At 51.8% G+C, this 12,955-nt stretch overlaps 1 protein-coding gene across 6 annotated transcripts in view; it reads left to right on the forward strand.

Moving 5' to 3' along the window:
- Positions 1-12,955, forward strand: part of FBXL20 (F-box and leucine rich repeat protein 20) — a 36,969-nt gene that overhangs the window by 9,724 nt on the left and 14,290 nt on the right. For all 6 annotated transcript variants that reach the window (XR_008440743.1, XM_054000099.1, XM_054000102.1 and 3 more), the window contains exons 2-3: positions 4,460-4,521; positions 11,298-11,352. Coding sequence is in view for 5 of the 6 variants with exons in the window: in XM_054000099.1 (XP_053856074.1) it covers positions 4,460-4,521; positions 11,298-11,352 (117 nt within the window). In the remaining variant the exon portion in view is untranslated. The remainder of the gene's footprint in view (positions 1-4,459; positions 4,522-11,297; positions 11,353-12,955) is intronic.

Below are 12,955 nucleotides of genomic sequence, written 5' to 3' on the forward strand. Positions count from 1 at the left end.
TTTTGTTTCTGGGAATGTTTCTGCCTTTTATTTCCTGCCCACCTCTCTGGGTGTCTCTTGGTTGGTTTTTGTGCAGAAATGGGCATCACCTTCTCCTTCCCCTCTCTGTGGTGCCCTTGGTGTTGTGTTGGTGCTTCCCAGGCAGCCTCAGGCTCTCCAGAGGTGCCAGATCCAGGTTCTTTTTCCCTGGAGTGAACATCAAGGTGGATAATTCTGTCACCAGGTGCCTCCTCTAACCTTGCAGCCACTAATTCCCTAAAGCTCTGAATTATCTTCATCCCTTTTTCTCCACTGAGCTTTGAATTTTCTGCTTTCAAGTGTTTGGGTTCAGAGTGGGCATCGGGCTGGCACCGTGTTGAAAATCCCATCAGGAATTCCAGGGGCAGGACGAGGGGAATGGCTTCAAACTGATAAAGCAGGGCTGGATTTGAGTTAGGGAAAAATCCCTCCCCTTGAGGATGCTGAGGCCCTGGAATGGCCCTGGAGGTGCCCGAGGCCAGGCTGGACAGGGCTTGGAGCACCCTGGGATGGTGGGAGCTGTCCCTGCCCATGGCAGGGGTGGCACTGGGTGGCCTTTAGGGTCCCTTCCCACCCAAACCATCTGTGATTCCATGAGCCAGGAGAGAGCCAAGTGCTTCCATGGATCTTGGAGCCTGCTCTGTGGCACAGCCACCCCAAGTGAGAGGCAGCAGTGATGACACCAAGCTGTGTTTGTGTTCAGCCCCCCTGGCCCAGCTGCTGTTCACATCCTCCTGCACTGTGGATGCAGGTGAACGTGGTGGGAGGGAATGCTGATGTGTGACTCCAGCTCAGAAGGCTGAATGATTTCTTTATTAGAACTATACTAAAATACATGAATATGCTATTTAAAGGAGATATTAAAACTACATACTTACTTTTTCTTACTACTGTATCTAACTCCTAACAACTCCTGACCCTGGAGAGTGCAGCCACAGGTGGGTTGGATTGGATTGGCACCAGGCTCAAACAATCCTCACCACAATCCAACCAGGCAATCACCCCAGGTAAACAATTCTCCAAGCACATTCCACATGGGAAAAACAAGGAGTAGAAATAGAAATTGTTTTCTCTTTTTTCTCTCTGTGCACCTCTATGAAAATCCTTGAGAGAGAGAAGAATGTGCCTGGCACACCTGGGCACGTTCCCTGGGCAGGGACACGCAGACACTGCCACCTGTCCCAGTTCAGGGTGACAAAGCCCTGATGTGACCAAGGCCTGAGCAGCAGCTCTGTCTCCTGCCCTGGGAGTGGGGAAATGTGGGAATCAGCCCTGCACAGAGCACTGGACTGCTGTGGATGGAGCCAGTTTGCCACATCTTGGATATTCTCGAGGGCAGAGGAAGAGTTTTTAAAGGAAATGGACAATTGCACGTCGTGCTGAGTGTGAAGCTGTGAGAGCTCTGCCTTTTGGTCACTTTGGTCCATCTGTTTTCATAAACTTCCTTAATTCCCTAGAGTTTCATGTCCTTGCTTGCTGCACTATTGTAACTTTTTCTACTTTCAGACTTGGCAGCTGCAGCTAGCTCTAAGTTTTCTGCTCTTTCTAAGGCCTGCTTTTACAGCTTTCTGGAAGTCTTCTTACCTTTACTATTTCCCACAACTTTTGCCCATCTCTTTTCATAAACTTCCTTAATTCCATAGAATTTCAGTCTGATTTGGGTTGGACCTTAAAGCCCATCCAGGGCCACCTTCCACTGTCCCAGGTGGTTCCAAACCACATCCAGCCTGGCCTTGGGCACTGCCAGGGATCCAGGGACAGCCAGAGCTGCTCTGGGAATTCCATCTCAGCCCCTCCCCACCCTCACAGGGAGGAATTTCTTCCCAAAATCCCATGTGGCTTCACACAGCAGCACAGTTGCTCCTTGGTGGAGGATTCTGTGTTTGGTACAGAATTGAAAATTTACATACAAGAAAAAAGTGGGTTTTTGTGTTTTGTCCAGAATAATTTTTTCTTTTGGACAACACCTGGTATTAAAGAAGGTAAAAGAAATGTTAGGAGAAGCAAACTTGGGGCATTTTGTTTTTATCCCTTGAAGCATTTTGAAAGCCTGGAAGTCTAGAATAGCCTCTGACATTTTTTCAGAGCTTTATTTTTGTATGGACTTGCCAGAAGGTCCCCATGTCCGTGGTATATTTAGCTGTACGTGCTGCCATGACTTAGCAAAATCCCAATTCCAGCCTGTTTTCACCCAGCCTCTGCCATCTGAGCCTCAGGCTTTGAAGGAAGGCTGGAGAAAATAGGTCTGGAGATGCCTCCTGGCTCTTGCCAGCATTCCAGGGAGGGGGAATTCCAGAGCTGAGGTTCTCCCCTGGAGCCCATCTCGCCTGGGCCCCATCACGGTTTAAGTCCAAGGACTATTTTTAGTAAGACAAAAAACAAACATTCCTTTAGATTAGTGCTGGTCAAAGGGAAACTCCTGCAGAAGCCAGTCTGGGGAAGGGATTTGTGCTGGGACTGAGGTGAGATTTTCCTGCTGAGGGATTTGATGGGCAGAGTTCCCTGTGATCAGGCAGAGGAGGTTCCTGGCTGCTTCTGGAGTCTCTGTTTTAACCCTTCTTGCCCTTGTTCTGGTCTGCTCTGGTTCCTTTTTGGAAGGGACCTCCTTTTTCCTTGTTCTGTTACTCTGATTGCTCCTCTAATTTCTCTGATCCATTTTTTTTTTGGGAGGAGAGTCCTGATTCAAGGTGTGGGCAGTGGTGGGAAAGGGTTTGGATCTGTAACTGGGGGGAAAGGAATCACATCTCTTTTTTCCATGAATAATTCCTCTGCATTCCTCCTCCATTAGAGCTCCCTCCATGATTTCCTTGATCTCCTAATCAATCAACTAATCAATTTAATTAGCTGGTCCTGTCCCAGGTCTGCAGGTGCTGCTCTCCCAGCCTTGGGAATGTCTGTCCCCACCCACTGTGGCTCCAGAGTCACCTGGAGATGGGAGGGAAGAGCCCTTGGAGCTGTGGGAGCTGGGAATGGCAGAAGCTCAGTTTAATTAGCAGCAAATTGGGCTGAGAGCTGCCAGTCTGGTTTCTGCTCAGGACCTGTGATATTCCTGGTGGGAAGTGATAAAAGGGTCTGTGGGGGGAGCAACACTTCTGCTGGCTGGCATTTTGGGATGCAAGTTTGAGAGTTCCCACTTCAGCACCGTGCTCTGGAATCTTGGGATAATTCAAAAGGAGACTGGGATTTGGGAGCACAGCGTGTGACTCTGAAATCCTGGGGTTTGCTCTTCTCTGGGGGTGATGGTGTTCCTCAATTCCCAGTTTTCCATCACCAAATGGAGAATTTAAAGGGCCATTTAGTGGCAGCACATTGAATGTTCACACTGGATTTCATGTTAAGCTGTGGTGGGATTGGATCCATGCTCAGGTACAGGATATTTGGGATGTGATGGGATTGGATCCATGCTCAGGTACAGGATATTTGGGATGTGATGGGATTGGATCCATGCTCAGGTACAGGATATTTGGGATGTGATGGGATTGGATCCATGCTCAGGTACAGGATATTTGGGATGTGATGGGATTGGATCCATGCTCAAGTACAGGATATTTGGGATGTGGTGGATCCTTGCTCAGCTTGGATATTTGGGAGGTGCTGGATTTTCCCCATGGCAAGACAATACTAAATCTTAGAAGTGTTTTTATTCAGATTCTTCTCTGTTTTCCTTGGGACTCCTTGGAAAGAGAAGTTCCTCTTGGAAACTTCTTGGTGCATCTGGTGTTGTCCATGGATTTGGAGGGATACAAGAGCCAGCTCTGGCCTCATTGCCTTGGCAGAACACAGAGCTTTCCCAGCATTGTCCCTCCTCCTGGTGCAGCACCAAAGAGCTCAACTCCCTTTAAACCATTCTTGATGGTTTAAAAATCAGTCCTGTTTGTCCCAGAGCTCCTGAGGGCTGGGAGAGTGTTCTGGCCTCTGCAGGACTTGGTCATTGCTCTGTTCACCAGCACCTTTTCCATCACAGAAACCAACCCTGCTGCACCTGCACCTTCCAGCTCTGTTTGGTGGATATTTGGGCTGCTGGACCCCTCTTTCTCTCCCCTCCAGCCCCTTGGCCAGATGTTTGGTCTGTAAAACCTCCCAGTTTTGATGTGTCTATGCCTTGGTGCACCCCCCAAAGTGCTGAGGAAGCCTCTCCAGTCAGTGCCAGCTCACAAGCACATCATAATTATCATTTACTTCACTGGAACAGCTGCAAATCTCAGTTTATATTTCATCTCTCAACCCTTGCACCGTGTTCTAAGCTCTTTTGATGTAATGCTCCATCCAGCTGTGGTCCAGTGCAGGAGCTGGAAAGCTGCAGCACAAAGTTTATCTGTTAGGAATTTCCTGGTCCAGATATCTGGAAATGGCCTCGTTAACCAACCACTTCTTCCCTGGGGTGAAGCAGGGTTTGTCCCCTTGATGTGTGCCTAAATGGTGCCATTTTTTGTGTTTGCAGATGTTCTCAAACAACGACGAAGCTGCGATCAACAAAAAACTGCCCAAAGAGCTGCTGCTTCGGTGAGTCCTCCCTGGACACCGGTGGGTTGTTATTTGCATCCAGGATTTTGCTGCTGTGCTCCCAAATCATGAGCTTGGGATCGGGTCACTCATAAAGCCAGACCCAAACAGAGGAAGGTCAAAGGTCTGTGTCAGCAGCTTGTGCTAAATTGGGATTCAGTTTTGGGGTTTTAAATGCTGGGTTGATTTGCTGGTTGTCTGTTTGGTGAATGGAGGAGTGAGGATGGGCTGATGTGGAGAGCAGGATTCTGCTTCTCTGAGGGGTTGAGTTTAAAGCAAAAGTGAATCCCTCTGCTCCAGTTACACTTGAGTGGACTTTGTCCTGTCCCCTGTCAATAGCAGCCAGATGTTCAGCTCCTGGCAGGATGATCCCGTTGGCAAACACCAAACAGATCAGACTCTGTGGATTGTTAGGGTTTGAAAAGTCCTTTAAGGTCTCTGTGGGTAATTCTGCCCTGTGGGAAGCAGGAGGGGAGTGGAGTGTGGGGGTGATTGTCCCTCATTTTAGGCTCTGGAAGGAGAGGTGAGTTTGTCAGTGCTTTGAGCTCAGGTGTTGGGCTGGAAATGGGGAAAGCAGAGCAAGGGGGAAGCTTGAATTATTAACAGCAGCAGCGTTCTTACACTGCAAGAAACTGGTTCTGTCAACACTCCGTGACAGTGAAGTCTGGGGAGGGGAGTGTGAGCCAGGGAAGTGCTGCTGGCTCACTTCTGGAATGAAAGGAGCAGGGAAAAGGGGTGACTGTTTCATTTCAGTGCACTGCCTTCCCTGGAAGGGCATTTCCCACCTGATTCAGCTGCTGCTTCCCATCTGATCCCATTTCTTTTATTCCAGGATAACTCACCCCAGAGCACAGTGCTTGGCTGTTAGAGCCCTCCCTGCTGCCAGAGTGGATATTTGGGATTGGGACATGGGAGATGATTGCCCAAGGGTGTGGAGATCCCTGTGTGAAACCAGGGCACCTGTGGAGGAGCAGGATGGAGTCACAACCTCCACAGCAGGAGTTTGCACAGGGCTTTGCAGGTGGCAGCTGCTGTGCTTGTCCTGAACCATGGCTGGGATGTGGAGCAGCAAAACAGTGGCAGAAAATTGTCTTTCTGGATTTTCTGAGATGATTTTCTGATGGGAGCAGATACAACAAACCTGGGGTTTGTCCCTGTGCTGAGGCAACAAGGCAGGGGTAGGCTGGGGACAGGTTGTGAAGAGCCCTGATGGGTGAGGCAGGGAGTCTGTGTGGCACTGGGAGTTTGGGGAATAGGGTAGGGAGAAAAAGGTTGGCTGATGGAATGTAAATAGGATTTTGCATGGATTTCAGGGGAAGGGGAAGTGTGAGGGCATGGGGCTCCCAGGAGCAGAACCTCCCTTGGGGCTGGGCTGAGGTTTCTGATCCATGGAAGTGGAATGATCCTGGGTGGAGCCAGGAGCTGAGGTTTGGCTCATTGCTGTGTGTGTGAAGGTACAGCCACCTCCAGAGGTGTCCCCTCCTGGCTCTCAGCTGGCAGGGGACACAGCTGGAGCAGGTGCAGCAGTGCCAGGACATGGCTTGGTCACCACCTGCTGCAGCTGGGGCTGCCCCAGCCCTGGCAGTGCCCAAGGACAGGGCTTGGAGCAGCCTGGGACAGTGGGAAGTGTCCCACTGTCCCACTGAAGGGGTGGCACTGGATGAGCTTTATGGTCCCTCCCAACCCAAACCATTCCCTGATTCCATGGATGCTGCTGGACAATTGCAGAAGGATTTGTGGTAGGAAGGAGGGAAGGCCCTGCGTGGAGCAGGGAATTGCATCAGGACAAAGTGTGGCTTTGCTCCCACCCTCCTGCCCTGTGCAAATGTCTGTCCCTGTTGTGTCCTGCTGTCCTGCTCATCCCAACCTGCTGTAGAGCAGGGAATTGTTCAGGATCGGGTGGAACCGAGGGGGGATCTGGAGTTGATAAATGTTTAAAGCTCATAAGTAATGGTTTGGAGAGCTGGAATTCACTGTTAGCATACTGTGAAAATTAATTACTGTGCATTGACAGTGCAGCCTTTGAAAGAGAAGCTTGGATGGGTTTTCTGTGGGAATCTCCTGTAAATGGGTGTCACTGTGCACAGGACAAAGGCTGGTGTGTTTGGGCACTGCTCTGTGAAGTCCTGTCCCTGCTCTGGGCACTCTCAGACAGCTTTGGGCTCCCCTGTGTGCGGAGTGAAAGCTGCACTTAGGCAAAATAAAGAGGAGGAGGAGGATGTGAAAGAGGAGAACAGCAGCCTTTGTTATCCCTGAAAACACAGGGATGGACCAGGAGGGGTGGTGCTCCCGAGGGCTGTCCTGGGACGTGGCCCTGTCGTGTGTCTGGGTGCAGCAGGGACATCGTGTCCTGCATGTCCAGAGAGCAGGACAGGGGTGGGGAGGTCACAGAATCCCGGCATGGTTTGGGTTGGGAGGGACCTTAGGGGTTGTCTGGTTCCACCTGCCATGGGTAGGACACTTCCCACTGTCCCAGGCTGCTCCAAGCCCTGTCCTTGGGCACTGCCAGGGCTGGGGCAGCCCCAGCTGCAGCAGGTGGTGACCAAGCCATGTCCTGGCACTGCTGCACCTGCTCCAGCTGTGTCCCCTGCCAGCTGAGAGCCAGGAGGGGACACCTCTGGAGGTGGCTGTACCTTCACACACACAGCCATGAGCCAAAGCAGCAAAAAGCAGAATTCCCTGCTCTGCCCACTCCTTCCTTGGCTGCCCCAGCTCCTCCCTGGGCAGTGTCTGCCTCGGTGACTCCCAGTGGTGAATCCACGCTCCAGCTGTGGCTGTATCCCCACAGGGACATCCTGTCCCTGTTTCCCTGCATTCCCACTGCTGTTGGAAAGGTGCTTTCCTTCCCTGAGCCTGCCTGGGAGCCAAGCCCCAGCCCCAAGCCCGGATTTCCCTGGCAGGGGTGGTCTCTGGTGCCCTCCCAGTGTGACGTGGGGCTGCTGCACAGCTCCTGCTTGGCCCGAGCAGGATCAGCCTGCAGGAATTCAGCTGCTCCTGCTGGGTCACGGGCAGGTCAGGCAGCTTGCAGCTCTCTCCTGGCCTAAGCAGCTTTGACTCGGTGCTCTGCCCATGCAGCCCTGCCCAGCACATGCCCAGGCGTGGCTCTGCCATCCCCACATGCTGATTTATCCCTGGGGAGCTGGACTTGTGCCCGTGGGGAGAGCTGAGTTGGCAGCAGAGCCGTGGTGTCTGTCCCCCTGCCCAGCCCGGGGGAGCGGGGCTGAACTGGGGCTGAACTGGGGCTGAACTGGGGTTGAACTGGGGTTGAACTGGGGCTGAACTGGGGTTGAACTGGGGCTGAACTGGGGCTGAACTGGGGCTGAACTGGGGCTGAACTGGGGCTGAACTGGGGTTGAACTGGGATGGTGGGGGGGGGGTCGCTGGCACAAATTGGTGTGGGTAATTTTAGAAGGCTGAAGGTCTAAGCTGGCTCACCTCAGAGCCTGCAGCATGCAGAGATTTCATGAGAGTCTGGACCCTAATCTAATTAGAGCAGCAGTGGGAAAGTGAGGAGTCCTAGAAACCCCTGAGTGGATTAAGAGGTTGAAACCTGAAAATTGCTCAAAGTAAGTGTTTTACCCAAATTGTGCAGAGCTGAGCTGTTCAGACAAAATCAAACACATAGGGAGTCCCTTTGCAGTGAGACAATTTAATCTGCTGCAATTCCAGATTTAATTCCTGTTTGGGAAGCTCAGTCTGCCTTCATCTGTGATCAGTGTTTGAAGATAATTTTGTGGATTATTTTCTCCACTGTGAACTGTGAAGAATAAAAAGACCAATGTAAAAGGGCTCACCAGGCAGCTGTGAGCAGGACAGGAATCCTGTTTGGGTGAAAAAATAAATGTCCCAGCACAGTGCCTTTGGGCCTGTTAATGCAGAATTGGGAAAAATCATTTGAGTAGTGCTGATCAGCCTTCTGCTGCAGCTCAGGCACTGTTTATTTGTAGGGTTTGGGGTATTTTAGTGTTGTCCAGCAGTTCCTTGGATCAGGAAAATCCCATCCTCAGGGCTGCAGGGGAATTCTCAGCTCAGGTCATGGTGCCTGCAGGACTTTACCTGGGCTCCTGCTGCTCTTCATGGTCCATGGGGAGCAGCTGGATCCTGAAATGATGAAAATCCACAACCAGGGAGTGCCTGCTGTGAAAAAGTCCTTCTTGCAGCCTGATTCTGCTGAATCATCGACTCAGGGTCTTGGAGAAGTGCAGGAGGAGCTGAGGGAACACTGGGGAAGTCTCTGGAGCTCCTCAGAGCTGAGATCTCTGTGCTGGGGAAGGCAGAGAGGTGAGGGTTTGGCCAGGGTGAATCCCTGCTGATGTGTGGGCAGGCTGGCAAGGGAGGAGCAGGAAGTGGAGGAGAATTTATCCCAGATCTCCCAGCCCTGATAGAGGGATGAGGTGGTCATTAACAGTCTGGGATTCCCACGGAGTAAGGAATTTTAATGGAAATAGAGACAACTTCCATAGTGAGTGACCCATAGAATTTGAAGTTTTATTTTCTCCTACGACAGGAATTTGAAAGTAAGAATTTTCCCCAACTTCTCTCATTTCCCAGCCTTTCCTGGTACTGTTGTGCATGGACATGGTGCTGAATAAGCCCTTGGACACCAGTAAATGACTTTGGGCTCAGGGGGAGCCTTGTCTGTAGGCAGGGAGGATGGAACTGCTCTGAAATCCAGAATCTGGGATTCCTGACAGTGTTAAAGTGCACGTGGGCTCTTCTGCAGAGCTTTTCCCCAGCACATCACTGTCAAGATTTGTCTCATGGAGAGATCAGAAGTGCCTTGAACCCCTTGGATCTTAACCCCTTAGCTCCTTGGATCCATGGGTATCCCTGGGAAGTGCACGAGCACAGGAGGGAACGTGGCTGTTCATCTGATTTAGCTGGGTGCTGCTGTGTGATACCTTTAGCAGCAATGGTCTGATAAATAATCTGCATTTACCCTCCATCAGGAACATGCTTTCCCCCCAATACTGGTGGTTCTGAAGGGCTTTTTCCATCCCTGCTTCTCAGGAGCCTTGTGGCTGACAACATTTGCCTTCTCTTTCGGGTGGCCTTCAAGTTGAAAATATTAAATTAAAATAATAAAGCATATTGTGGCTGAACTCTTGTATTAACTTTGCAAAAACTCCAGTTTTATAATTGTTCCCAAAGGGAACAAGACCTTGATGTCCTCCCACCCTGCACTTGACCTCGTCTGTTTTGGGACACGATTGTTTGAATAACCACAAACCATGAAATGACATTGAAATCCCATTGAATTTTATCCATTATTGATGTCTTGGTGCAGATTGGGAGCTTCCCATGGGCTTGGTGCTTCCTGCATCCACAGCTGGGGGGGTGTGATGTGATCCCAGGGGAAATGCTGGCAGTCTCAGCTGTGTAATTCCTTTATCCCAGTAATAATCCCAGTCCTGGGCGTTGGCCGGGTCCCCGGGGTGTGCCCTGGCCCATGGTGCCACTCAGGAGTGACCACGGTGTCATTGGCCCTCCTGGCCGAGCACATCTGGCTCTGCCAATTGTGGAAGTGCAAAATCCTGGAATGGTTTGAGCTGGAAGGGACCTTAAAGCCCATTCACTCCCAGCCCCACCATGGGACACCTCCCGCTGCCCCAGGCTGCTCCAAGCCCTGTCCAGCCTGGCCTGGGACACTTCCAGGCATCCAGGGGCAGCCACAGCTTCTCTGGGAAACCCATTCCAGCCCCTCCCCACCTCACAGGGAGGAATTTCTTCCCAGTATCCCATCCAGACTTGCCCTCTGGCAGTTTAAGCCCATTCCCCCTGTCCTGGCACTGCAGGCCCTTGGAAACATCCCCTCTCCATCTTCCCTGTGCCCCTTCAGGTGCTGGCAGGGCCACAGTTAGGTCACCCTGCACTTCTCCAGGATGAGCAATCCCAGCTGGCCCAGCCTTCCCTCCCAGCAGAGCTGGGATCCTCCCTGGGATCACTGCTGGGAAACCAGGAATGATCCGGGCACCGAAACCGGGCTGTGGCACTGCCCTGATCTGAGAGTGAGCAGTGAGGGGTGGCACTGCCCACACTGAGGGATGGCACTGCCCTGATCCCAGAGTGAGCAATGAGGGGTGGCACTGCCCACACTGAGGGGTGGCACTGCCCTGCTCCAGAGAGAGCAGTGAGGGGTGGCACTGCCCTGATCTGAGAGTGAGCAGTGAGGGGTGGCACTGCCCACACTGAGGGATGGCACTGCCCTGATCTGAGAGTGAGCAGTGAGGGGTGGCACTGCCCACACTGAGGGATGGCACTGCCCTGATCCCAGAGCTGGTAGTGAGGGATGGCACTGCCCACACTGAGGGATGGCACTGCCCACTTTTGGGAGCTGGTAGTGAGGGATGGCACTGCCCACTTTTGGGAGCTGGTAGTGAGGGATGGCACTGCCCACTTTTGGGAGCAATTGCTGAAGGTGCTGGAGTCACTCCTGTGTGGAGTCAGAGCCAGCCCAGCATCCCTGGTGGTGCTCCATGTCCTGGCTCAGTGTGGTGCTCCTGCAAGGGTCACTTGGGGTGAGCAGTCACTGATTTGGGGTCAGGACCCACTCCCAGGTGTGGGGTTTCTGTTGCCCAGTGCCTCCATGGCCGTGTTTTGTTTCCATTTGGGAACTGCTGCCTCTGCACTTCCTTTCACAGTTCAGCTTTCAGCCAAATCACAAAGAAGTTTTGCTGTCCCAGTCATTTTATTTTTCCTCCCCCCGCTTTGTTTTCCACATCCCCTTTTGTTTTAAATGTCAATAACCTATAAGGTATCTCTTATTTCTGTTCCAGAATTTTCTCTTTCCTGGATGTGGTCACTCTGTGTCGTTGTGCTCAAGTTTCCAGGGTAAGAACCTTCCTCTTTCCTGGTGGGTTTTAGCAGGGGGTTGGATTTGGGTGACAATCCTCCCTCTCCAGGGGGGTTGGGCCAGGGAGCTTTGTGCCACTCAGCTGGGATTATTTAGTGTCCCCTGGCAGTCCTGGAAAATTCCCATAGCACCAGTGAAGGGGAATTCCAAGCTGGAATAGCATTTTCCAGTGTCCCAGGTACAAAGGGGAAGGGGCTGATGTTTTGCCAGAACTTTCCCCTCATTCTGGGTTTTACAGGGAGCTCACCCTGCTGGACCCCCAACGTGGGATGAGCCCAGAATGGCATCCTGTGGGTTTTGGTGGAAACACAGGAATTTTAGTTCACAGAGATGCTGCACAGCCAATGAAAGTTCATTTTCTCCTTGGATGTAGTTGGAGTAAGCATGGAAATAAAGTGAGGGGTTGTTCTTATCCTTCGTGGGCTTCAGCAAATGAAACCCAACTTGGATTATTTGTCTGGGAGAATTCCTCCAGCTGGACTGGAAGGTTCAGTTATCTGGAGCTGCCAGATTCTTCAGGTGCTTTTTCCTGCCAGTGTCTGGTAACTCCCAGGGGAAGCAGCACAAGCAAGGGTGGGGTGATGATCCAGGGAAGGTGTTGGAGTGCTGTGTTCACCATCCTGGCTGGGTGACACCTGCACAAACCCATCAGTCTGGCTCCAAACCTCAATCACCACTCATTTAATTACTCTAAGCACATTGGAATTAAAAAAAAAAAAAAAAAAGAAAAGATGATTAAATGTTGTTAATTACATTAAAAAATTACCCTGTGTGGTGTCTGGGCATTACAGTTGCCACCTGACTAACACAGGGAAAGAGCTCCCAGCTGAAATCCAGCAGAGCAGTCTGGCCAGAATGGGCTGTCAGGGATTCTTTGCCAATGTCAGGGTGTTCTCCTGGCCTGTCCCAGCTCCTGTTTGCACAGGGAGCACGGCAGCCATTCCATGGCACAGCACAGGCAGTTCCTGCAGGGATGTGCAGCAACGTTCTGGAACGTTCCCTGCACTGCCCATGGAATTATGCAGCCACTGGGGCATTTCCTACTGCTTTTCTCCTGGCCATAACCAGACCTTAAAACAAACATCAGCAGTGAGGTTTAAACCCCAAAAACTCAATTAATGCTCACTTCTGTCATGTTGTAACTCTGCCCTAACTCCTGCCCAGGAGCTGCTGCTCTGTGCTGGGGAGGAGCTCGGTGCAGGAGGGATTTGGGATGGGAAATCCCCCCGTGTTTCCCCCTGGCTCTTGCACAACGCTGCCTCCTGGTTACTACAAGATCCCCTTGTTCACCTTGATGAGTAACTGAAACTCTAAATTCAGCTCTGTGCTCCCCACCTGGCTGAGGGCACAGCCAGCAGCCCCGAGCTCCTGCCTGTCCTTTGGAGCAGGGAGATTTTGGTGCTTTAAACAAACACCAAACCCTTTGGCAGTGCAGCTGCGGGGGCCCCTGGAGGACTCACCTGTGCCCAGGTGGCCTCTGAGGTGCTGGGGAGGAAATTCCAGCCAGGAATGTGAAGGTGCCTGAGCTCCAGGCACTCTCCTGGCTCACAGCTGCACCTCCCAAGGGAGTGGAAGCAGCCA

The sequence above is a fragment of the Vidua macroura genome, chromosome 27 (assembly GCF_024509145.1).
Source record: "Vidua macroura isolate BioBank_ID:100142 chromosome 27, ASM2450914v1, whole genome shotgun sequence".
Classification (NCBI taxonomy): Eukaryota; Metazoa; Chordata; class Aves; order Passeriformes; family Viduidae; genus Vidua; species Vidua macroura.